This window comes from Bombina bombina, chromosome 4, assembly GCF_027579735.1.
Source record: "Bombina bombina isolate aBomBom1 chromosome 4, aBomBom1.pri, whole genome shotgun sequence".
NCBI classification, from domain to species: Eukaryota; Metazoa; Chordata; class Amphibia; order Anura; family Bombinatoridae; genus Bombina; species Bombina bombina.
In genome coordinates this window covers 438,443,833-438,471,135 of record NC_069502.1, presented here as the reverse complement: position 1 = coordinate 438,471,135, position 27,303 = coordinate 438,443,833, and the positions used below count along the sequence as shown (strand labels likewise).

General features: G+C 43.0%; 1 protein-coding gene across 4 annotated transcripts in view; it reads right to left on the bottom strand.

The window, feature by feature from the left end:
• Window positions 1-413: 413 nt before the first annotated feature.
• Window positions 414-27,303, bottom strand: part of LOC128656396 (choline-phosphate cytidylyltransferase A) — a 110,154-nt gene continuing 83,264 nt past the window's right edge. For all 4 annotated transcript variants that reach the window (XM_053710274.1, XM_053710275.1, XM_053710273.1 and 1 more), the window contains one exon: window positions 414-1,481. In XM_053710274.1, coding sequence (XP_053566249.1) covers window positions 1,275-1,481 — 207 coding nt within the window. In that variant the 3' untranslated portion in view covers window positions 414-1,274. The remainder of the gene's footprint in view (window positions 1,482-27,303) is intronic.

The window sequence follows — 27,303 nt, the reverse complement described above, 5'->3', positions numbered from 1 at the left end:
CTTGCTACTTACTCTTCCAACTCAGCTTTTAGAGACTTCCCTAGCCTGAGTATTGCTTTAAGAAGGTAAGTTTTCACTTCCAGAAGTTAAACTATAGTGGTAAAGTTAAATCTATGTGGACAAAACTTCCAGATGTTTTAGAACAGATTTGGTTTTGTTAGAATAATTAAATTAATTTTTGTATTTGTAACAGAGCTGTGCAACAATTAGTTCTAACAGTCTTTGTGCCCACTTCACAATCAATAGTAAGGTTTACAGAACCCATTTCTAGTTTAACTAGACATTATTTTATAGTAAACAATCTAGTAACCAACTTTCTGTCTTCTAAAGAACTCTAAAAAAAATCCATATGGTTTCCACAGAAAATTATCATACATCATAATTCTTCCCAAGAAAAACTGTACACCTTAAAGTACCACTACATAAAAGAATGTTTTTAATGCCACCTTGAGAAAAGGTTTGTGCAAGTATTTCAGCAGACACAGCATTTACTCCATGGGGTGGACCTAGAGTATAATTGTTAAAATGCCTTTCTATCACAAGAAATTGGTTAGAACAATCAAGAGCCATACAATGTATCTATTATTTAGTCCTTTGTTAATAACTGTCCTTTCACAAATGAAATAACATTAATCATTAAAGTTTTTTTATGGCAACAGGCACTTTTAATGAGAAATGGCTAGACTCCAAGTGGTTACTGCTTCAACACAGATACGACAATCCACTGGTCACTGCAGAATAGTCTAATTATAGTAGAGTCGTCTCAAGGTATACGCTTGTGGTTTTCAGTTTTCTCGTAAAAAGAATCTTGTAGTGTCTATATAAAGTGAGAGAGTTCAGACACCAAGATAAGGAGCAGCGACATTGGAAAACAGTTAAATAAGACTGGTGTTAGACAGCTGTGAACCTACCCATGCAATAAAACCCCCTTGCAAATAGGAGGGAAAATGCAATGACTAAAGAATGACAGTATGAACACAATTCATTTAAAAAAGAAATGTGTTTCATTAAAAAAGAATATATATATTTTTTTCTAAACAAAAAAAAAAAAATATATATATAGAGGTTATTTTAGGTAAGGAACAAAAGTGCTGAGTTTTAACCACTGGTAACACTCTTCTGGATCCCTCTCATGCTACTACTCAAAAGAGCAGATATCTGGGACTCAGACAGTGAGCTTTATACCTCACTGAGTGGCTGCTCTTCTGGGGTAGATGTGATGTAGTGATCAGCAGCTGGAGCAAAACATTAGTCTTGTTAAAAGTAGAGGGAGGCTAATCTTCCTCATCCTCGCTGATGTCATAGGATTTAGCAGAGGGTCGTGAGCGTCGTCGTGGTGATGCTGGAGGAGAATTCTTGGTAGAGAAGGGCCAACGAAAGGATGGGGAGGGTGACCGCTCCCGAGCTGGGCTGCTGCTGGGGCTTTGCTTTGGGCTGATGGCTTGGAGCATCCTTCCTTTGCCTTCCTTTAGCATGTGTTTCTGCCAGTAAGAGAAGGCAACATTTAAACATACAATATATCCAAAACAAAATGACCAATGCAATAAGTAGTATTTTATAGTAGATGACAAAATGACCCGTACATTTTAAGTCTTTATCCCAAACATAAATGTAACTATGACAGCATATCTGTAAAGGAGTAATTAATCTGCTGACCTGTTCTGGAAATCTCTAAAATAACCTTCACGGATGTTTGCAAATCCCTAATGTACCTCAAATACATGCATCAAGCCTATATTTAAAAAAGTGCACCAACATTCTACAAGGTAAACATGCAGTACATACAACACATTCTTCATTTCCAACCCACAGCAAGGTACTCCATGACTTACTGGCAAAGCCAAATGTAAATATGTCCTTTACTGAAAGGTGAACATTAAAGGGGCAGTGTACTGTAAAACTGTTTTTATCTTAATGTGTCTCCAGTTACTTGTTATACGGATATCCTTAGTTTATCACTTTCTTTACACACATATGCTTCTTTATATTATCTGTGCAAACCAAACCCAATACTTAGAACAAATGAAAAACAAAATTTATGCTTACCTGATAAATTTCTTTCTTTCCTGGCATGGAGAATCCACTACATCATTCCAATTCATATTGTGATATCCAACTCCTGGCCAGCAAGAGGAGGCAAAGAGCACCCCAGCAAAGCTGTTAAGTGTAACTGCCTTACTCATAAACCCCAGTCATTCAACCGAAGGAAATGGAAAGGAAGAAAAACACAAGGGTAAAATGGTTCCTGAGGTTAACAAAAAAAAAAAAAAACTACTGAATTATATTAAAAAAAGAGGGTGGGGTCATGGACTCTCCATGTCCGGAAAGGAAGAAATTTATCAGGAAAGCATACATTTTGTTTTCTTTCCTATGACATGAAGAGTCCACAACATCATTCCAATTACTAGTGGGAACCAATACCCAAGCTAGAGGACATGGCATGAACAGGGAGGGAGAAAAAAGGCAGGAGGACCTAAACAGAAGGCACTACCGCTTGAAGAACCTTTCTCCCAAAAGAAGCCTCGGCCAAGGCAAAAGTATCAAATTTGTAAAACTTGGAAAAAGTATGTAGACAGCACCATGTTGCTGCCTTGCAAATCTGATCCACAGAAGCTTCATTTTTGAAAGCCCAAGAAGAGGAGACAGCCCTAGTGGAATGAGCCGTAATTCTCTCAGGAGGCTGCTGTTCAGCAGTCTTATACGTCAAATGAATAAAACTTCTCAACCAGAGAGACAGAGAAGTAGAAGTGGCCTTCTGGCCCTTACGTTTTCCAAAGAAAACAACAAACAGGGCAGATGATTGCCGAAAATCTTTAGTAGCTTGCAAGTAGAATTTTTGAGTCTGCACAACATCCAAGTTATGCTAAAGATGTTCCTTTTGAGAAGGAGGATTAGGCCAAAAAGAAGGAACAACAATTTCCTGATTAATGTTTTGATCAGATACCACCTTAGGAGGAAACCCCAATTTAGTACGAAGCACCGCCTTATAAACATTAAAAATAGGGTATGGGGAATCACACTGCAGAGCTGAAAGCTCAGACCCTCTGCAAGCAGAAGAAATGGCCACAAGAAACAAAACTTTCCAGGATAACAGTGTTATATCAACAACATGCATTGGCTCAAACTGAGCCTGCTGCAAAACTTTAAGAACTAAATTAAAGCTCCACAGGGAGCAACAGGTTTAAACACAGGCCTGATTCTAACCAGGGCCTGTACAAATGCTTGAACATCTGGTAGGTCTGCCAGACGTTTGTGGAAAAGGATAGATAACGCAGAAATCTGACTCTTTAGGGTACTGACCGATAAACCCTTATCCAGGCCATCCTGAAGGAAAGACAAAATCCGGGGAATCCTCACCCGACTCCAGGAGAACCCCTTAGATTCACACCAATAAAGATATTTACGCCATATCTTATGGTAAATCTTGCAAGTAACCGGTTTTCGAGTCTGAATCATAGTTTCAATGACCGCTTCAGAACAAAACACGTTTAGAAAGAATTAAAGGGCCACTATAATAGTTTTTTATTTGGGAGTTAACAAAAAGTTGATGACCCGATTAACAATTTACTAATATGCATGTATTAGAACTAATTTGCGGTTTTAAAGATATTTTACTTACAAATTTATAATGATTCCACTGCCCACTGAGACCTGCTATTCAGCTTCCAATAATTCTAATCGGTCGCACGACAGACATGTAAGTTGAAGCCTGCGCAGTCAGTGTTTCCTCAGCTCCTTGCAGCATAGTGAAAGAAGATCTGGCCCCTCTGCACGCATTCATTTGGGAGCCGTCGGCAATGGTTGCTATGGCAACCTATGAAGCGTCCTGCATTGCCAACAGCGTTCTACATGAAAGGAGCTAAGTTCACTGAGTGAAATAATTTAAATGGTCTTTGAGCTTCTGGCAAGCTCAAAAACCAAAGACTGTTTAAATTATTTCACTCAGTGAACTTAGCTCCTTTCATGCAGAACGCTATATCACCAATGCAGGACGCTTTTATTTAATTAAATAGCTGCTATATTTTCATTTTGATACCGCTGCTATTTGGATAGTAAAATGGATCCAGGTACAGCAGACTGCCTAAAAATCTAAACTGACACACTAGCAGATCAACTGGTTGCAACATTTACACAAGCTCTGCTAGCGTGTCAGTGTGAACTCTGTGAGCGTGCTGTTGAGTTCCTGCTCCCGTGCCTGATCAGCAAGGCAATGCTAATTGGACATGGGCAGATAGGGGGGGGGGGGGGGAAACACCCATTTTTATAGCCGTTTTACAGAGGATTGTTTTGGGACTATTTTTCAAACTTTGAGGTAACTTTTAGGGTACTATTAGCACTCGTCTTTTTTTTGTTTTTGAATTCATTCTATTAAATATGTTTTTAATTTATTGGTATAGAAATCTGGGGCCTTTAAGCGTTCAATCACCAAGCAGTTAGCTTCAAAGAATCTAAGTTTGGATGGAGGAAAGGACCCTGAAGAAGAAGGTCTCTCCTCTGAGGTAACCTCCAAGGAGGTAGAGATGACATCGTTACTAGATCCGCAACCAGATCCTGCAAGGCCATGCAGAAGCTATTAGTTTTACCGATGCTCTCTCCTGGTTTGATACGAGCAATGACTCGTGGAAGTAGAGCAAAACGGAGGAAACAGATAAGCCAGAGAAAACTTAAATTATGCTTACCTGATCATTTTCTTTTCTTCTGACGGGAACAATCCACAGCTGCATTAATTACTTTTGGGAAATAAGAACCTGGCCACCAGGAGGAGGCAAAGACACCCCAGCCAAAGACTTAAATACCTCCACCACTTCCCTCATTCCCCAGTCATTCTGCCAAGGGAACAAGGAACAGTAGCAGAAATATCAGGGTGAAAAAAGGTGCCAGAAGAACAAAAATTAAATAACGCCGCCTCATAGATAAAGCACGGGCGGGGAGCTGTGGACTCTTCCCATCAGAAGAAAAAGGAAATTTATGCTTACCTGATAAATTTGTTTCTTTTACGATACAACGAGTCCACGGATTTCATCCTTACTTATGGGATATCGCCTCCTGGTCAGAAGGAGGAGGCAAAGTGCACCACAGCAGAGCTGTATATATAGCTCCTCCCTTTCCTCCCACTCCAGTCATTCGACCGAAGTTAGGAAGAGAAAGGAAAAGCCAAGGTGCAGAGGTGACTGAAGTTTAACAAAAATAAAGACCTGTCTTAGAAAACAACAGGGTGGGCCGTGGACTTGTCGTATCGTAAAAGAAACAAATTTATCAGGTAAGCATAAATTTCCTTTTCTTTTACAAGATACGACGATTTAATCCTTACTTATGGGATACAATACCAAAGCTATAGGACACAGATGAAAGGGAGGGACAAGACAGGAACCTAAACGGAAGGCACTACTGCTTGAAGAACCTTTCTCCCAAAAACAGCCTCAGACGAGGCAAAAGTATCAAATTTGGAAAATTTGGAAAAAGTGTGGAGACGACCAAGTTGCAGAGTCTGACAAAAGGATTGAACATCTGCCAGACGCTTATGTAGCAAAATAGACAAAGCAGAAATCTGTCCCTTTAAGGAACTTGCTGACAACCCTTTCACCAATCCTTCTTGGAGAAAAGATAAAATCCTAGGAATCCTAACCCTACTCCATGAGTAGCCCTTGGATTCGCACCAATAAATATATTTACGCCATATCTTATGGTAAATTTTTCTAGTAACAGGCTTACGTGCCTGAATCAAGGTATCAATGACTGACTCAGAGAACCCTCGCTTAGATAAAATCAAGTGTTCAATCTCCAAGCAGTCAGCTGCATAGAAATTAGATTAAGATGATGGAAGGGTCCCTGAATGAGAAGGTCCTGCCTCAATGGAAGCTTCCACGGTGGCAGAGATGACATGTCCACCAGACTGGCATACCAAATCCTGCGAGGCCACGCAGGAGCGATGAGGATCACAAAGCCCTCTCCTGTTTGACTCGAGCAATCACCCGAGGAAGGAGAGCAAATAGAGGGAACACATAAGCTAGGTTGAACGACTAAGGCACTGCCAAGGCATCTATCAGTTAGGCCTGAGGATCCCTGGACATGGATCCGTATCTCGGGAGCTTGGCATTCTGACGAGACGCCATAAGATCCAGCTCCGGCCTGTGCCATCTGAGAACCAGGTCGGCAAAGACCTCCGGATGGAGTTCCCATTCTCTCGGATGAAACGTCTGCCTGCTCAAAAAATCCGCCTCCCAGTTGTCCACTCCTGGGATGTAGATTGCCGACAGATAACAAGAGTGAGCTTCTGCCCACTGAATTATCTTGGCTACTTCTGTCATCGCCAAGGAACTCCTTGTTCCTCCCTGATGATTGATGTAAGCTACAGTCGTGATGTTGTCCGACTGGAACCTGATGAATTTGGCCGAAGCCAACTGAGGCCAAGCCTGAAGCGCATTGAATATTGCTCTCAATTCCAGAATATTGATGAGAAGTAGAGACTCCGACAGAGTCCACACACCCTGAGCCTTCAGGGAGTTCCAGACTGCACCCCATCCTATCAGGCTGGCGTCCATTGTCACTATCATACATGAGGGTCTGCAGAAGCATGTCCATTGGGACAGATAATCTGGCGACAACCACCATAGAAGAGAGTCCCTTGTCTCCTGATCCAGATCTATTTGAGGAGACAAATTTACATAATCTCCATTCCATTGTCTGAGCATGCTCAGTTGTAGAGGTCTGAGATGAAAACGAGCAAACGGAATGATGTCCATTGCTGCCACCATCAATCCAATTGCCTCCATGCACTGAGCCACTGACGGCCGAGGATTGGACTGAAGGGTTCGGCATGTGTTCATAATCTTTAACTTTCTGACTTCCGTCAAAAAGATTTTCATGGATAAAGAGTCGATTAGAGTTCCCAGGAAAGGAACCCTTGTCTGTGGAATTAGTGAACTCTTTTCTAGATTCATCTTCCACCCGTGAGTCCTTAGAAATGACAGAACAATGTCGGTGTGAGACTTTGTTAGTTGATAAGACGACGCCTGGATCAGAATATCGTCCAGATAAGGCGCCACTGCAATGCCCCACGGCCTGAGAACCGCCAGCAGAGACCCCAGAACCTTTGTGAAAATTCTGGGTGCCGTGACCAGACCGAAAGGAAGGGTCACAAACTGAAAATGTTTGTCCAGAAAGGCAAACCTCAGGAACTTGTGATGATCTCTGTGGATAGGAACATGAAGATATGCATCCTTTAGATCCACGGTAGTCATATATTGACCCTCCTGGATCAATGGAAGAATGGTCCGAATAGTTTCCATCTTGAAGGATGGATCTTTGAGAAACTTGTTTAGACTTTGAGATCTAAAATGGGTCGGAACGTTCCCTCTTTTTTGGGAACTACAAAGAGATTTGAGTAAAACCCCTGCCCCTGTTCCTGTATTGGAACGGGGCATATTACTCACATGGAGGAGAGATCTCTTACACAGCGTAAGGACGCCTTTCTTTTTATCTGGTCGACAGATAATCGTGAAAGAAGAAACCTTCCTCTGGGGAAGGAATTTTTGAACTCCAACTGATACCCTTGAGACACTATTTCTAGTGTCCAGGGATCCAGAACGTCTCTTATCCAAGCCTGGACAAAAAAAGAAAGTCTTCCCCCTACTAGATCCGGTCCCGGATCGGGGGGCCGCCCCTTCATGCTGTCTTGGTAGCAGCAGCGGGCTTCTTGGGTTGTTTACCCTTGTTCCAAGACTGGTTGGGTCTCCAGGTGGACTTGACTTGTGCATAATTCCCTTCCTGTTTAGCGGAAGAGGAAGAGGGGACTCCCTTGAAATTTCGAAAGGAACGAAAATTACTCTGTCGTCCCCTTTGCTTAGATGTCTTATCTTGAGGGAGGAGGTGACCCTTACCTCCCGTAATGTCAGAAATTATCTCTTTCAAGTCAGGCCCGAACAGGGTCTTTCCCTTGAAAGGAATAGCCAAAAGCTTGGATTTAGAGGACACATCCGCAGACCAAGATTTTAACCATAAGGCTCTTCGTGCTAAGATGGAGAATCCTGAACTCTAGCCGCTAATTTGGTGATCTGAAAGGAAGCATACATAATAAAAGAATTAGCCAGCTTAAGGGCCTTAATTCTATCCTGTATTTCTTCCAAAGAAGTCTCAGTCTTAAGGGACTCTTCTAGGGCGTCAAACCAAAAAGCAGCCGCAGTCGTGACTGTTACAATGCAGGCCACCGGTTGTAATTGGAACCCCTGATGAACATAGAGTCTTTTGAGAAGACCCTCCAACTTCTTATCCATGGGGTCTTTGAAAGCACAACTGTCCTCGATAGGGATAGTCATACGCTTAGCCAGGGTAGAGATAGCTCCCTCCACCTTAGGGATCGTCTGCCAAGAATCCCGAATGGTGTCAGCTATAGGGTACATTTTCTTAAAAATAGGGGAAGGGGAGAACGGGATACCCAGGCTTTCCCATTCCCTTGCAATAATTTCCGAAATTCGGAATAAGAAGGAACCTCTAAGTATCTGGCCATCTTACTCAATTTCTCTGGTGGGACCACAATAGAGTCACAGTGGTCCAGAGTCACCAAAACCTCCCGTAGCAAAAGGCGGCGGTGTTCAAGCTTACGTCCAAATCTGTCGGGGGCAATCCACTTCCTGAGTCAGACAGTTTCCCCTCAGACAGAGCCTCCCTACCCCCCAATTCAGAGCCCTGGGAGGGTACATCGGAGATCGCCATCAAAGCATCAGAAGTCGCAGGGACCACATGGGCCTCTGTCCTACTGCTTGTAAAGCTGGCAACTTAGATAAAACTTCTGAAAGAGTGGATGACATAACTGCAGCCATATCCTGCAGCGTGAATGAAGTGGATGAAGTTGAAGAACACAGCGTCGCCTGAGCGGGCGTTAAAGGCTGTGATGCTTGGGGAGAAAGTTGCGGCATACCCTGAGTCTCATCAGTTTGAGAAACATCCTTAGATATACTCGCATTAAAGAAAATTTGTTCTTTAAACTGTAAAGCCCTCTCAGTACATGAGGGACAAAAAGGAATAGGGGTTCCACATTGGCATCTAAACACATAGAACATGTACTTTCCTGAAGGTCAGCAATTACAAAAACAAGCAATATTGGTTGTGGTAACAAAGGGTGTGGGGGCCCTGAAAGGAACAAACTCACGGGAGAACAAGTCTGGCTGGCACCTAATAGCTTGTCAGGGCAGACATAGAGCTCAGGATCCAGATTTTTAAATGGATAACCAGCACCAGCAGCTGGACGCAGCTCCCTTCCTAACAAGGGAGATAGGACACTGACTACAGCATTCCAGTACCAGAATCCAGCCTCGGAATGAGAAGAGAAGGACCTATGAGGCCTCAAAGAAACCGTACCATTTCAACAACCTCCCTGAAGGGGGTCAACGCAAAGAAAGCGCTACCCCAGCCATAGACTTGGCGAAGAGAAAGGAGAAATGGTAAAACCATAGATAAGATACCTGACAGTTCAGGTGAAAACAACGACCACAAGCCCACATCAAGGTGGAACAGTAGTCCCCTGACAACAGTAAAATCTCTGCTGAGAAACCGCAAAACTAGGCTCAGACAGATACCAACTCATCCAAGGAGGGACAAGCGGAGGTTGCACCCAGGCATGAACCTTAAACAGCATATAACACACATTCAAGGTGAAAAAGAGCTGCAACTGGCTTCCTTAGGAATGATCCATAACTGGATCCGAAACCACAGACAAGTATATGGCCATAAGTCAGACCTCCAGGACCTTCTCAAAAGAGATACAGACCAAAGAATCTAAGGAGACATCCTACCAGGTCAAGTAAGAGGGTAGTACCCAAAGGTGCCACCTAAACCCGGACCCCTTACTGAAACCCACGGAGTAAGATTTCTTAGAGAATAGAAGGGAACACCCCTCTCTACCGACCACGGGGTACAGGGACAGGCACCAACCCAGTCCGAGGGATGAAAGATAACATATCATCAGAGATCCTTGCAGGATTAGTCTCCCATAAATCCTGCTCCTCACAAGGATGAGTGCATCATATGAAAGTAGACAGTAAAGGGAGAAAACCAAACTTCCAAACCCCGATGACTAGACCCCCAAGAAGGGGTTCAGTAGCCCTAGCAACCTACGAGAGGTGCCAGACACTTGCCACAAAATGTAGACGACCAAAGCCAACTTGTACCCTCGATGTCTAGAGGTCATCCAACCTCCAAACCCGATGGTAATGGAGAAAACTTTGTCCCCAGGCTAAAGGGCTTCTCACGATGAGCCTCAGCAGCTTCCGATCCTGGAACACCCTAAAGAGTAGCACATGGAGAAGTATTCAAACTCCTATCTTGGGCTTAATAAGCATACATGCTACCCATAAAATAAAAACCCTCAAAAGGTAGAAAACCGGGAGGTGGACCCTGCTAGGCATGGTAGATATCCCTTAGGCCACTTAGTCTTGCTAAGCACCCCTCCGTCTTCTAACAAGGAACCAGAAAATACGAACACGTATCAATTTGAACATCTCAGCACCCGAAAGAGTAAGCAGTATACTGGCACCACGTGGATGACATGAACCATTAAGGAACAGCATCTATCGCCCGACCAGGACTCACCTGGAAAAGGAGAACCTTCCGAAACTGTCCCCGGTCCAAGGAAAATCCCCGAAGGGATCAATAACATGAACAATAAACATAACTATGTATTATATAGTACTGCGTAACTTCCGAAGAAATGCTCACGGGACCACAAAATCGCAAGTATCAGTTCCAGAGAAAGAAAGAAACGTTCCGAACCAGAACTATAACAAACATGAGCTTTGTAAAACAAATTAAACACATCCTAACCGGATCAAAATAAAATAAAGGCAGCACTCGCGGATGAACGCCCAAGGAGAAAGGGCATGCCAACGGAACCAGCCCATTAGAGTCCCCAATCTCCAAAGCTCAGAACTGGAACAGATGCAATAAAGGAAGAAGGTGGCGACGTGAAGGAGATAGACTTCATCCCCCAACGTCTAACCTAGTTTGCACTTCGGCACAGAAGACTAAGGATCCCTAGGCCCAGTAGGACCGGAATCCTCCAGCACCGCCAAAAAATGCCTCAGTAGGACACAAAGGCATGCCAGTATATAATGGAAGGCAAAATGTTCCCTCGCCGGATCGATGGATGACCCCGGCCCGAGGGAGGGACCCCTGAAGCCTCAGAGGCCATAGCTTCCCCAGAAGGTCGAACTGACTCAGGCAATCTCACGCTCGACGGACCCTGGTTAACAGAACACGGACAGTATCTAAGAAATACTTCTCTTGGGAGATATAAATGCACCAGCGCCATAGATATGGCCATGTGGAACCGTGCCATAACCTCTGGAGGAAACAAGCCGCCTTCTAGAGGAGTAGCGGTTTTAGGGACACCTGCTTGCGTAGAAAAAGAATGTTCTGGGGCACGCGCCTCACTGGACATGGAATCCTGAGGGGCGGATGGTTCAACGCATTCTGCCTTCCCTGAATCGGGGGAAGAGAGTACTCTAGTACGGTAATCGGAACATAACTGATGGGCATGGATAACCTGGGCTATTTCATACTCCTCACAAGACTTATACTCCGAGTTGGAGATGTCCGTCTTTAAAAAAAAATCAGAATACTCCATAACTTGGAGATTGCAAATTAAATTTGGAGAATGTAAATATGGACAAAAGCTAAACGGCACTTTACACCCCCAATGGCTGGGGCACTCACCACCTCCTGTGAACTAGACTACCAATGAGCAGACTCGCTCCGTCGTCACAGACTCAAAGTACGGAAATACAACGTGACCACACCTGGTCACGCAGTGCTCTGTGTAAGCTTAGCAAAAAAAAGGTCTGCCGGTCCAAAAGGACCGCGCAATCTGATGATAGGCAGTTATGTTCCGAATAGCCCTGAGCCCAAGTATCATTACACATTTAGCAAACAGAATAACATAAACATGATTAAAGTCCCCCCTGTTCAATTACCCCCGGCAGAAGATATTAAAACTTGATTCCATAAGATAAAAGGAGTCCCACTGGGACCCTGACTTCTTTCGTCAACATCACATTCCCATATTGAAATAAAATGAATCAATCTTAACAGAATCTATGCCATGGAACAGGAACACGGCCCTTCAAGTGTGACAGATAGTAACATCGCTTCTGACATGGACTTGAGAGAATAGAGGCAGGCAGCGAAACTCATCAACGCTGATTGCCGAGTCGGGATGTTTTCGCAGAGACGACACTCCCTGCATCTCTGGACTCTAACTTTCATCCATGCTCTCACTGAGAGGGTGACAGGATTACTTAAAACTCCAGTCCCATTTCTTAGAGTACTACCCCTCCATAAGAGACTATCTTCAATCTTCTGACACTTCTCTGCCAACCTCCTGTGACGAAAAGCAAAGAATGGCTGGGGAGGAGGGAAATGGGGGAGGTATTTAAGCCTTTGGCTGGGGTGTCTTTGCCTCCTCCTGGTGGCCAGGTTCTTATTTCCCAAAAGTAATGAATGCAGCTGTGGATTCTTCCCGTTTAAGAAGAAAAACCTCCAAGGAACCACTAGAGCATCTATCAGAATGGCCTGAGGATCTCTTGACCTTGAACAGTACTTTGGAACCTTGGCGTTTTGGTGGGACACCATCAGATCCAACTCTGGACCCCCCCACTTGAGGGATATCTGAGAGAACACTTCCGGATGGAGAGCCCACTGCCCGGGATGAAAGGTCTGTCTGCTCAGAAAATCTGCCTCCCAGTTGTACACGCCTGGAATGTGGATTGCAGATAAGAGACAATCATAGGCTTCGGCCCACTGCAGAATGTGAGTTACCTCCTTCATGGCTAAGGAACTCAGAGTCCCTCCCTGGTGGTTGATGTATGCCACTGAGGTGATGCTGTCCGATTGGAATCTTATAAAACGGACCAACGACAGTTGAGGCCATGCTGATAGGGCATTGAAGATAGCTCTCAACTCCAATATGTTTATGGGAAGAGAGGACTCTTCCCGAGACCACAGGCCCTGAGACTTTAGAGGATCCCAAACAGCTCCCCAGCCTTAGAGGCTGGCATCTGAAGTCACAATTTCCCAGGAAGGTCTTAGAAAGCAAGTGCCCCGAGACAGATGTTCCTGTGACACCCACCATGAGAGAGTCTCTTGTTAGAGGGTCCAGATTTATCCTCTGTGGTAAATCCGAATGATCTCCGTTCCACTGACGGAGCATACAAAGTTGCAGCAGTCGAAGGTGGAACCAAGCAAAAGGAATGATATCCATGGGTGCCACCATCAGACCAATCACCTCCATGCATTGAAACACAGATGGACGAAAGGCAGACTGGAGAGAAAGGCAGGAGAATGGGCCGAAAAGTTCCCTCCTTTTTGGGAACCACAGATCCTAGACCCTGTTCATTTAGAGGGACAGGAACGATAACTCCCAGAGAGTATAGGTCTTTTACACAGTTTAAGAAGGCCTCCTTCTTTATTTGGTTTGAGGATAGTCTTGACAGGAGAAATCTGCCCCTTGGAGGGCAAGACTTGAATCCCATTCTGTAACCCTGGGTTACTATGGCCACCGCCCAAGGGTCTGGGACATTGCATATCCAGGCTTGACGAAAAAGAGAAAGCCTGCCTCCCCACCTGATCCACACTGGAATCGGGGGTGGAACCTTCATGCTGATTTAGAGTCAGCAGAATGCTTCTTGATTTGTTTTCCCTTGTTCCAGGGCTGGTTGGATTTCTAAGAGGATCTGGGTTGATCTGGTTTTGAAGAGAAGGACTTTGGTCCCTTAAAGTTACCAAAGGAACGAAAATTAGAAGTCTGACGACCTCTAGGTCTATTCTTCTTGTCCTGAGGTAGGAAAGATCCCTTTCCTGCTGTAATCTCTGAAATGATCTCCGCCAAACCAGGTCCAAAAAGACTCTTTCCAAAGCTTGGCCTTAGATGAGACATTGGCCAACCAAGATTTTAACCATAGAGCCCTGCGGGCTAGTACTGTGAAGCTAGATATCTTAGCTCCCAGACGAGTTATCTGCATATTGGCATCACAGATAAAGGTATTGAGTCATTGACCAATTTGAGAGCTTTGATCCTATCTTGGATCTTCTCTACTGTAGTGTCCTCTGTAATAAGATCAGACAATGCATCGCACCAATAAGATGCAGCTCCCGCAACCGTAGCAATACTCGCTGCATGCTGCCACTGCAACCCTTAATGGATGTACATCTTTTTTAAGTAAGCCTCTAGCTTCTTGCCCATTGGGCCCTTAAAAGAGCAACTATCCTCTATAGGAATAGTAGTTCTCTTAGCAAGAGTAGAAATAGCTCCTCCTACTTTAGGAACAGTGTACCATGAGTCACAAATAGAGTCAGCAACAGGAAACATCTTCTTAAAAACAGGGGAAGGGGAAAAATGAACCCCTGGCTTATCCCATTCCTGAGCAATAATTTCAGACATCTTCCTAGGGACAGGAAAAACCTCCTCAGAAAATGGGGAATCATAAACTCTATCCAATTTAGAAGACTTTGTTGGGTTGACAGCAACCGAAGGTTCAGAGTCACAGAGTCATCTAAAGTAGCTAGAACCACCTTCAGTAGTAACCGGAGGTGTTCAAGCTTAAATCTAAAATGAACCTCTTCTGATTCTGAAGATTTTTCTGCTAAAGTGTCTGTGATCTCACCTTCCGAAGCTACTGAAGTAGTCTCCTCATCAGATATCTGAGAAAGATTGGCTAATGCCGACCTAGAGTCAGAAACCTTACTATCAGGTGTTTAGATTTTCTCTTACGCTTACCCAAAAAAGGGAAAGCTGACAAAGCTGCCGTTACTGCAGATGAAATCTGAGCAGCAAAATCCCCACGTAAATATACACCGCAGGTGGATGAGAGGACACAGAAGGCACATTATAAGAAACAAGTAAGGCTTGGGACGTTTTAGGAGAAAGCTGAGGCATTTCACGCACAGCATTATCTTGAGAAACAGTAGGCTCAGAAGGGAGTAATTTGTCTTTAAATTTTAAAGTTTTAGTTAAACAAGAGGTGCAAAATTGCATAAGCAGGACAATTTGGGCCTCTAAACATAGTAAACATTTATCCATAGAAATGGATTGATCCTGTTCAGAGTCCATAGCAGAAAATAAACAAAAGTAAGCAAAATAAAAAGAAACAGATTATAAAATCTAGAATATAATTACTGAAAATTAGAATTTGGGCCTCTAAAAGAAATTTTTATAAAAACAGCAAGGAAGGCTTAATTGAAAAAAGCTCAGATTGTCTGAGGCTCCTACTCCGAAGAGAGATATCCCACTAGTAAGAGGAAATCCTCTCCTCCTAAACGATCGTTATAAATTTATAAAAAAAAAAAAAAAATCAGCCTCAAAAGTCAATAGGACTTCTGTCCTGCAAGCTCCTGCCTAAAATATAATAATAAGACCTAGGGAACCTAATAAAAAACAGAATTTATGTTTACCTGATAAATTTCTTTCTCCTATGGTGTATCCGGTCCACGGCTTCATCCTTACTTGTGGGATATTCTCAATCCCTACAGGAAGTGGCAAAGAGAGCACACAGCAGAGCTGTCCACATTGCTCCCCTCAGGCTCCCCCCCCCCAGTCATTCGACCGACGGTTAGGAGAAAAAGGAGAACCATAGGGTGCAGTGGTGACTGTAGTTTACAAAAATAAATTTAAACCTGACTAAAATGCCAGGGTGGGCCGTGGACCGGATACACCGTAGGAGAAAGAAATTTATCAGGTAAACATAAATTCTGTTTTCTCCTACATTGGTGTATCCGGTCCACGGCTTCATCCTTACTTGTGGGAACCAATACCAAAGCTTTAGGACACGGATGAAGGGAGGGAACAAGTCAGGTAACCTAAACAGAAGGCACCACTGCTTGCAAAACCTTTCTCCCAAAAATAGCCTCCGAAGAAGCAAAAGTATCGAATTTGTAAAATTTGGCAAAAGTATGCAGTGAAGACCAAGTCGCTGCCTTACAGATCTGTTCAACAGAAGCCTCATTCTTGAAAGCCCATGTGGAAGCCACAGCTCTAGTAGAGTGAGCTGTAATTCGTTCAGGAGGCTGCCTTCCAGCAGTCTCATAAGCCAACCGGATGATGCTTTTCAGCCAGAAAGATAGAGAGGTAGTAGTCGCCTTTTGACCTTTCCTCTTGCCAGAATAGACGACAAACAAGGACGATGTTTGTCTGAAGTCTTTAGTAGCTTTTAGATAAAACTTCAAAGCACGAACCACATCAAGATTTTGTAACAGACGTTCTTTCTTGGAAACTGGATTAGGACACAGAGAAGGAACAACTATTTCCTGGTTAATATTCTTATTGGAAACCACTTTTGGAAGAAAACCAGGTTTTGTACGTAAAACGACCTTATCTGTATGGAACACCAGATAGGGTGAATTACACAGTAAAGCAGACAATTCAGAAACTCTTCTAGCAGAAGAAATAGCTACCAAAAACAAAAAACTTTCCAAGATATTAACTTAATATCTATGGAATGTAGAGGTTCAAACGGAACCCCTTGAAGAACTGAAAGAACTAAATTTAGACTCCATGGAGGAGCCACAGGTCTGTAGACAGGCTTGATTCTGACTAAAGCCTATACAAACGCCTGAACATCTGGCACGGCAGCCAGACGCTTGTGTAATAAAACAGACAGAGCAGATATCTGTCCTTTTAAAGAACTAGCTGAAAGACCTTTCTCCAATCCTTCTTGGAGAAAAGATAGCAACCTTGGAATCCTAATCTTACTCCATGAGTAACCCTTGAATTCGCACCAGCAAAGATATTTCCGCCATATCTTATGGTAAATTTTCCTGGTAACAGGCTTTCTAGCCTGAATCAGAGTATCTATAACTGATTCCGAAAAACCACGCTTAGCTAGAATCAAGCGTTCAATCTCCAAGCAGTCAGTTGCAGAGAAACTAGGTTTGGATGTTTGAATGGACCTTGGATTAGAAGGTCCTGCCTCAAAGGTAGCTTCCATGGTGGAATCGATGACATATTCACCAGGTCTGCATACCAAGTCCTGCGTGGCCACGCCGGAGCTATCAGAATTACCGAAGCCTTCTCCTGTTTGATCCTGGCTACTAGCCGGGGGAGAAGAGGAAACGGTGGAAAGACATAAGCTAGATTGAACGACCAAGGCGCCACTAAGGCATCTACCAATGTCGCCTTGGGATCCCTGGACCTGGACCCGTAATGTGGAACTTTGGAGTTCTGACGTGACGCCATCAGATCCAGATCTGGAAGGCCCCATAGTTGAGTTAACTGGGCAAAAACCTCCGGGTGAAGTTCCCACTCCCCCGGATGGAAAGTCTGACGACTCAGATAATCCGCTTCCCAGTTGTCCACTCCTGGGATGTGAATTGCTGATAGATGGCAGGAGTGATCCTCTGCCCATTTGATGATCTTGGATACCTCCCTCATCGCCAGGGAACTCTTTGTTCCTCCCTGATGATTGATGTACGCTACAGTCGTCATGTTGTCCGACTGAAATCTGATGAATTTGGCCTCCGCTAGTTGAAGCCATCCCTGGAGCGCATTGAATATCGCTCTCAATTCCAAAATGTTGATCAGGAGAAGAGATTCTTCCCGAGACCATAGACCCTGAGCTTTCAGGGACTCCCAGACCGCACCCCAGCCTAAGAGGCTGGCGTCGGTCGTGACAATGATCCACTCCGGTCTTCGGAAACTCATTCCCTGAGACAGGTGATCCTGAGACAACCACCAGAGGAGTGAGTCTCTGGTTTTCTGGTCCATTTGTATCTGGGGAGACAAATCTGCATAATCCCCATTCCACTGTTTGAGCATGCACAGTTGCAGTGGTCTTAAATGAATTCGAGCAAAAGGAACCACGTCCATTGCCGCAACCATTAGTCCTATTACCTCCATGCACTGAGCTACGGAGGGTTGAGGAATGGCATGAAGAACTCGACAAGTGTTCAAAAGTTTTAACTTCCTGACCTCAGTCAGAAAGATCTTCATTTCTACTGAGTCTATTATTGTTCCCAGGAAGGGAACTCTTGTGAACGGGGACAGCGAACTCTTTTCTATGTTCACCTTCCACCCGTGAGATCTTAGAAAGGCTAGAACAATGTCCGTATGAGCCTTTGCTTTGTGAAAGGACGACGCTTGTATTAAGATGTCGTCTAGGTAAGGTGCTACTGCAATGCCCCTTGGTCTTAGCACCGCTAGAAGGGACCCTAGCACCTTTGTGAAAATTCTGGGAGCAGTGGCCAATCCGAAGGGAAGGGCTACGAATTGGTAATGCTTGTCCAGAAAGGCGAACCTCAGGAACTGATGGTGATCTTTGTGGATAGGAATATGCAGGTACGCATCCTTTAAGTCCACGGTAGTCATATATTGACCCTCCTGGATCGTTGGTAAAATTGTCCGAATGGTTTCCATTTTGAATGATGGAACTCTGAGGAATTTGTTTAGGATTTTTAAATCCAGGATTGGCCTGAAAGTTCCTTCCTTTTTGGGAACTACAAACAGGTTTGAGTAAAAACCCAGTCCTTGTTCTGCTGTTGGAACTGGGTGTATCACTCCCATTTTTAAAAGGTCTTCTACGCAACGTAAGAATGCCTGTCTCTTTATCTGGTCTAAAGATAAGCGAGACATGTGGAACCTTCCCCTTGGAGGAAGGTCCTTGAATTCCAGAAGATACCCCTGAGAGACAATTTCTAGCGCCCAGGGGTCCGGAACATCTCTTGCCCAGGCCTGAGCAAAGAGAGAGAGTCTGCCCCCTACTAGATCCGGTCCCGGATCGGGGGCTACCCTTTCATGCTGTCTTGGTAGCAGCAGCAGGCTTCTTGGCCTGTTTACCCTTGTTCCAGCCTTGCAATGGTTTCCATGCTGGTTTGGGCTGGGATGCATTACCCTCTTGCCTAGTGGCTGTAGAGGTAGAAGCAGGTCCGTTCCTGAAATTGCGAAAGGAACAAAAATTAGACTTATTTTTAGCTTTGAAAGGTCTATCTTGTGGAAGGGCATGGCCCTTTCCCCCAGTGATATCTGAAATAATTTCTTTCAACTCTGGCCCGAATAGGGTCTTACCCTTGAAAGGAATATTAAGCAATTTTGTTTTGGACGACACATCTGCCGACCATGATTTTAGCCAAAGTGCTCTGCGCGCCACGATTGCAAATCCAGAATTTTTCGCCGCTAATTTAGCTAACTGAAAAGCGTCATCTGTAATGAAAGAATTAGCCAACTTCAGGGCGTGAATTCTGTCCATGACTTCATCATAAGAAGTCTCCTTCTGGAGCGAGTTTTCTAGTTCCTCAAACCAAAAAGCCGCTGCAGTGGTTACAGGAATAATGCAAGAAATTGGTTGAAGAAGAAAACCTTGTTGAACAAAAATTTTCTTAAGTAAACCTTCTAATTTTTTATCCATAGGATTTTTGAAAGTGCAGCTGTCTTCTATTGGTATAGTTGTGCGCTTAGCTAGTGTTGAAACTGCCCCCTCTACCTTAGGGACCGTCTGCCACGCGTCCCTTCTGGGGTCAACAATGGGGAACATTTTCTTAAATATAGGGGGGGGGAACAAAAGGTACACCTGGTCTCTCCCACTCCCTAGTCACGATATCTGCCACCCTCTTAGGTATCGGAAACGCATCAGTGTGTACTGGGACCTCTAAGAATTTGTCCATTTTACACAATTTTTCTGGGACCACCAAGGGGTCACAATCATCAAGTGTAGCTAGGACCTCCTTAAGCAGGGCGCGGAGGTGTTCTAACTTAAATTTAAATGCTATTGTATCTGGCTCTGCCTGCTGAGAAACTTTTCCTGTGTCAGAAATTTCTCCCTCAGACAGGCCCTCCCTCACCGCCAAATCAGATTGATGTGAGGGTACTACAGATAAATTATCCGCTGCGTCTGCTTGCTCATTTTCTGTATCTAAAACTGAGCTATCACGCTTCCTTGGAAAAGCTGGCAGTTTGGATAAAAAGGCTGCAAGAGAATTATCCATTACTGCTGCTAACTGTTGCAAAGTAATAGGAATTGGCGCGCTAGATGTACTGGGCATCGCTTGCGTGGGCTTAGCTGGTGTTGACACAGAAGGAGAGGATAGCAGACTATCCTCACTACCTTCAGCTAAAGAATTATCTTGGGCTACATCTTTAAGCGTGACTGTATGGTCCTTAAGCTGTTTGGACGCTATAGCACACTTCACACATAAATTTAATGGGGGCACCGCCTTGGCCTTTAAACATACAGAACAAAGGCTATCTGAAGGGTCAGACATGTTTGACAGACTTAGACAGCACTACAATGCAATAAAAATAATTTTTGAAAAAAACGTTACTGTGTCTTTAAATAATAAAAGTGCACACTTTATTACTAAAACATCAAATAACCATCAAATAAACATCCGATTTTAATGAAATTTTCACCACATTGTCTTAATGCTTTGAAAAGATTGCACACAAATTTTCAGACCAATTAACCCCTTAGTGCCCGAACCGGAGCTAAGAACAGCAGTTAACCGGTTAAAAACAATACAGCACAATGCCACAGCCTCTGCTGTGGCTTTTACCTTCCTTAGGGATTATTTGAGTAAGAAATAAGCCTCTTTGAAGTTCTTTCTGAGGTCTCTGGACTCCCCACGTGAAGCTGCATGAACTGTCTAGCAAAAACAACTGCGCAAATTCTCTTGATAGAAGAAATAAAAACTACAAATCTAACACCACAAACTCTTTACCCTCCCGTGGAGATGCTACTTGTTAGAGCGGCAAAGAGAATGACTGGGGGGGCGGAGCCTGAGGGGAGCTATGTGGACAGCTCTGCTGTGTGCTCTCTTTGCCACTTCCTGTAGGGATTGAGAATATCCCACAAGTAAGGATGAAGCCGTGGACCGGATACACCAATGTAGGAGAAAATATCATTAATAGTTAACCCCATACATACCTTAGCCATCATGTTTCATTCTGAGTACCCTTCATGTTATGTGCTAAATATATTGTCCTCATATGAATCCTCTCTATTAAAAAATAAGGATTATTATGTCTGCATAATAGATGATGATCCTTAGGTGTGGCAGGCGCTTCACTCCCTGTCATAGACAGGCAGGCGCTTCACTCCCTGTCATAGAAAGAACAGAGTAACCAACTCTGGCTTTCTACAAAAGAGGTAGCAAAGTGTTAAAAGTAAAGCAAAGACTTCCTCGCCACCTTTTAACTTCTAAAAGTCACCACTACTCTTACTCAAGAGACTGACGTGGACACAGCTAGACGCCAATCCTTGCTTGCAGGGAAAAGTACCCATAAAAGAATTAAAATCTTCAGACACCAACTTCACTCAACCTCCATTGACAGAGACAAGGAGAATGATTGGGGTTATGGGTAAGGCAGTTACACTTAACAGCTTTGCTGGGGAGCTCTTTGTTTCCTCCTGCTGGCCAGGAGTTGAATATCCCACTAATAATTGGAATGATGTTGTGGACTTTCCATGTCATAGGAAAGAAATTAACATTTTATTGCGTATCTCTTCTATCTCCTAGTGGGAGTGTAATCTTTATCTGCTGGCTATGTTTACACAGGTCCTCTTTAACCTATACTTAATTATAGAAAGGTGGGGATACCACAGGATAAAAATAGCGTTGAAATAAAATAATAGGAGCGATTTGTAAACAATATAATACACTCCAGTAGGTAAAATTGATCACTGGAAACAATTTAAAGTAGAGAAAAAATTACGGTAAACTGTCCCTTTAATTTGAGATTTTCTATCTAGATACGGCTATTTCTGTGTTGCAAAAATAATTAAAAAAAAAATAAAAAAAAATGTATACATACCTGATAAACTAATTTCTTTCATGGTGGAGAGAGTCCTCGAGTCATAACATGTGGAAATATTCACCTCCTAACTACTAGGAAAAAGCAACAGACACCCCAACACACCACAGCTTTAAAGCCCTCTTACTTCCCATGACCCTCAGTCATACATATAGCCAGGTAGACAAGGAAAAAAGAAAAGCAGGAAAAATAAAGCAAGGCAAAGAAAGTGCAAAACAAGCTGCTGCCACCTAAAAAAAAAAAAAAGTGGAGCTCGTGGACTCTCACCATCATGAAAGAAATTAATTTAGATGTTAATAGTCCATAAGTCCTTTCACGTGTGGGAACAAATACCAAAGTCATGGAGTCCACGAGACCACCATAAATGAGGGGGAAACAATGCAGACAGGATGTAACTAATCAGGGACTATGACCCACAGAACTGCTCTAGTGGAGTGTACTCAGGGAGAGTTTTCCCTGTGATCAGTAATGTCTTGCAAATTAAAGCTTTAAGCCAAGCTGCTAAAGTAACAGTCTTGACTTTCTGATCTTTACCAGGTCCATAGAAGAGAAGAAACTCTAAAATCTTTTGTGGCTTCCTACATAATACTTTAAAGCTCTTACAACATCCAAGTTGTGGAGAAATCACTCCTTAGAATTCTTAGGAGCAGGACGAAAAGAAACTATTTCCTGATTGAAAGCTAGTAAAAGAACAGCCTTATCCTGATAAAAACAAATCAAAAGAGGAGGATAGCATGACAAAGCTCAGAGACCCTTAATAGCTGAAGAAATAGCTAGAAGAAAAATAACTTTTCAATATAAAAGCTGAAGGTCTAAACCATGCATCGGAGGATTTTGAAGAACCCTCAAAACCAGATTAAGATTCCAAGTAGGATAAACTGGACAAATAAATCTAATCAAAGCATGAAAAATGGCCTAAAGGTCAGGAATTTGAGCAATTCTGTATAAAACAAAATAGAAAGAGCTGAAATCTGACCCATGAAATAACTGGCTAATGTCCTCGTTCCCAGAAAATAAACTGATGAAATAGTGCCCGGTTTTTAAAAATACTATTAAAAACAGGGGCACTTTCATTCATCAAAGTTTACATTGCAGCGGATTTTACAAATACTTAGCTTCTTCTCCTGAAACGCCAGATCGCCGATCCCCAAGCCTGCTTCTTCCTGCAGTACTTACACAGCAATGACAAAACTGGCTTACTCCAATCACGGTATGGCCTCACCAGATGGACGCATCTGTGGGGTGGGGGGAGCCGTGATTGGAGGAAGCCGGTTTCATCATTGCTGCCGAAGTACAGAGGACCTGCAGGCGGGGGATCGGCGATCCAGTGTTTCAGGAGAAGGTATTTGTAAAATCTGCTGCAATGTAAACTTTGATGAATGAAATTGCCCCTGTTTTTTAAAGTATTTTTAAAAACCCGGCACTATTTCATCAGTTTATTTTCACTTTAATGAAACATCCAAGATGGGAACAATGACATCTGCACCAGATCGGCAAACCAAATCCTGTAAAGCCACGCTGGAGCAAACAAAATTGCTGAGGCTTGTTCCTGCTTGATTGTGGCTATCACTCTGGATAGCAACACACATAGAGGTAAAATGTAAAACAGGTTGAACAACCAAGAGACCACTAAGCCATCTATCAGATCGTCTGAGGGTTCCTGAGACCTGGCACAATACTGAGGCAGTTTGTGATTCAAATAAAAGACCATGAGCTCTATCTCTGGCTGACCCCAAGTCTCACAATTTGGTTGAAAACTTCCCAATTCCCCTGGGTGAAAAGACTGGTAACTGAGAAAATCTTGCTCCTAATTGTTCAAACCAAGAATGTGTATGGCAGAAATCCTGCAAAGATGGTGTTCTGCTCAAATGATGATGCGGACCACATCTCTAAGAAACTATGGTCTCTCCCTGATGATTGACATAAGCCGCGGACGTGATGTTGAGTGACAGGAATTTGTATCTGAGGTTGGGCCAACTCTGGAGAGCCCTGAGGATTGGAGGGAGTTCCACAATATTTATTGGTAACTTTGCCTCCTGAGGAGAGAAAACACCAAGCGTTCTCCGAGACCCTAAGACTTCACCCCAACCTAACAAGCTGGCATCTATGGCTATTACTACTCACACTAGTTGATCTAAAAGAATACTCTGAGACAGATCTTTGTGGTCCCCATTCCATTGATGTAGCATCTGCAATTGAAGGGCTGGAAGATGAAATGTTGACTCATGTAACTGCATCTGAAGCAGCCACCATGAGACCCACAACTTCAATGCACTTAGCAAATGAAGGGAGAGGATACAGCTGCAGAAGGGCACACACCTGATATAATAGCTAGTCTGTGCTGATCTGTCAGAGGCAAAAGCATATTCACAGAATCGATTATGAACCCCAGAAAAGACACATGGGTCTGAGGAGATAATGCGCTTTTTGAAAGATTTATTTTCCAAATGTGACTCTGAAGCAACTGAAGAACCATCTGAATGTCAGACACAGATTATAAGAAGGGTCCTGAACCAAAAAGTAATCTTAGTAAAGAACTATAGAAATTGCTTGAGCTCAAACTACAGACAACAGAGTTCCCACTATATTTGTAAACACTCTGGGAGCTGTAGCCAGTCAAAGATTTAAGCCACAAAGCTTGTCTAGCTAAAAGAGCTAATGCAGCATTCTTAGCATTAAAGCAAATCATTTCCACTGCTGCGTCACAAAAAAAGAATTAGCCGTTTTCAGGAAATTAATACAATCCTGAATCTCATCCAGAGTGGTTTCCCCAGAAACATGTGCTGAGAGATTATCACACACAGGAGTAGTAGCAGAGACACAGCAGAGACACAGGCTACACTGACTGCAGGCCTAAACATTACACCTACAAAAACCTTCAAGTTTTCTATCTAAAGGATCCTTAAAAGAGGAACTACCCTCCAAAGGAATAGTGGTATGCCTGTCCAAAGTGGAAATAGCAACAGCTACCTTGGGAACAGTTTCACAAATCTCTTTATTAACAGAGGGGTGAGGAAACCTAGACTAAAAATTGGTAAATCGAACAGAAGGAATACCTGGATTCTCCCATTCCTTAGAAATAATTTCAGAAACTGAACCAGGGACAGGAAAAGAGGAAGGCTGCTTAGGAGCTGCCTTAAAAAAATAATCTATCAATCCTCTTAACAGATTGCTTGACTGTAGCAGGACAATCCTCTAGCTCTAAAGCAATAAGAACTTCCCGCAATAAGGAATGAATGAATATGATCAAGCTTGAAATTAAAGGACACATCCTCTGCACAGCAGCAAGGTCCTGAGACTCAGAGAGACTATCCTCAGAATAAAAGTCCTCTGAATCAGAAACACTCCTATCATTAATGGGTAACTTAGAGTAGCCACTCATAAGGGAAGTCCTTGATGAGCTAAAGGCCAAAGAAGGAACACCTTCAAATCCTTGCAAACGTCAGCAGAGTGAATATAATGCTTACATTTTGAAGAAAGTTCAGATGAACTACCCAGGGAGCAACTCTGATAAGGTAAAAACCATTGCACACTCTGAAGTGCAGGAAAACCCTGTGTAGGATTAGCAATAACTCAGCACATGAGGTGCAAAGCTGCGCAGGGACACACACCTGAGAATCCTAACAAAGCAAACACAAACTAGAAAGGTTTCAAGTAATAGAGAATCTCCCTTCTAGATAATCTGCTGATGGAACCGAGGCCTGAGCTGCACCAGTTTGCTCCATAGTACCAGAAGGAAATAATTTAAAGGGACAGTATACACTCATTTTCATATAACTGCATGTAATAGACACTACTATAAAGAATAAGATGCACAGATACTGATATAAAAATCCAGTATAAAACTGTTTAAAAATGTACTTAGAAGCTTTCAATTTAGCTCTGTTGAAAAGGTAGTTGGAAAGCCCACTGCAAGTGGGAAACAAGACACCCCCCCTCCCCCTTCTTTTGCATATGAAAAGACCCTTTACACAAACAGGAGCAAGCTGGAAAAGGTAGCTGATGGTATTCAAATAAAACTTTGGGGCTTGGTTAGGAGTCTTAAAATCAGAGCAATGTTATTTAAAAATAAGCAAAACTACACATTTAAAAAAAAAAAAAAAAAAAAAAAAAAAAACTTTATGGGCTTTATAAATAGATCATCTACAAAACATTTATGCAAAGAAAAAATGAGTGTATAATGGCCCTTTAAGTATCAGAGATAAACATGAGCAAATAAGCAGTATAAATCACACAAAATGGTTAACCCAGAAGGGAAGCAAAGGCACAATGTAAAACTGATAAACCCTCAAAAGGTAAACAGTAATAATAAACATAAGGTACTGTTCAAGTAAGAGTTGAAAATGATTGTAAAACAGTAAAAACTAAATTTATGCTTACCTGTTAAATTACTTTCTTTTACAATATGATGAGTCCAAGGATTTCATCCTTACTTGTGGGATATTAACCTCCTGCTAACAGGAAGTGGCAAAGAGCACCACAGCAGAGATGTATATATAGCCCCTCCCTTCCCCTCCACCTCCAGTCATTTGGCCGAAGGTTATAGGAAGAGAAAAGGAAAGGCTAAAAAGGTGCAGAGGTGACTGAAGATTTAAAAAAAATAAAAATAAATCTGTCTTAAAATAACAGGGTGGGCCGTGGACTCGTTATATCGTAAAATAAAGTCCGCTATCCCTTGCGGTCTGAGAGCCGCCAAAAGAAACCCTAGAACCTTCGTGAAGATTCTGGGTGCTGTGGCCAACCCAAAAGGAAGAGCCACGAACTGATAATGGTTTGTCCAAGAAAGCAAACCTTAGAACCCGATTATGATCCTTGTGGATAGGAATATGAAGGTAAGCATCCTTTAAATCCACGGTAGTCATATATTGACCCTCCTGGATCATTGGCAAAATCGTTCGAATTGTCTCCATCTTGAATGATGGAACTCTTAGAAATGTGTTTGTACACTTGAGGTCTAAAATGGGTCTGAACATTCCCTCTTTTTTGGGAACCACAAATAGGTTTGAGTAAAACCCCTGTCCCAATTTTGGAACCGGACAGATTACTCCCATAGTAAAAAACATAATTTATGTAAGAACTTACCTGATAAATTCATTTCTTTCATATTAGCAAGAGTCCATGAGCTAGTGACGTATGGGATATACATTCCTACCAGGAGGGGCAAAGTTTCCCAAACCTTAAAATGCCTATAAATACACCCCTCACCACACCCACAAATCAGTTTAACGAATAGCCAAGAAGTGGGGTGATAAGAAAAAAGTGCGAAAGCATATAAAATAAGGAATTGGAATAATTGTGCTTTATACAAAAAAATCAAAACCACCACAAAAAAGGGCGGGCCTCATGGACTCTTGCTAATATGAAAGAAATGAATTTATCAGGTAAGTTCTTACATAAATTATGTTTTCTTTCATGTAATTAGCAAGAGTCCATGAGCTAGTGACGTATGGGATAATGACTACCCAAGATGTGGATCTTTCCACACAAGAGTCACTAGAGAGGGAGGGATAAAATAA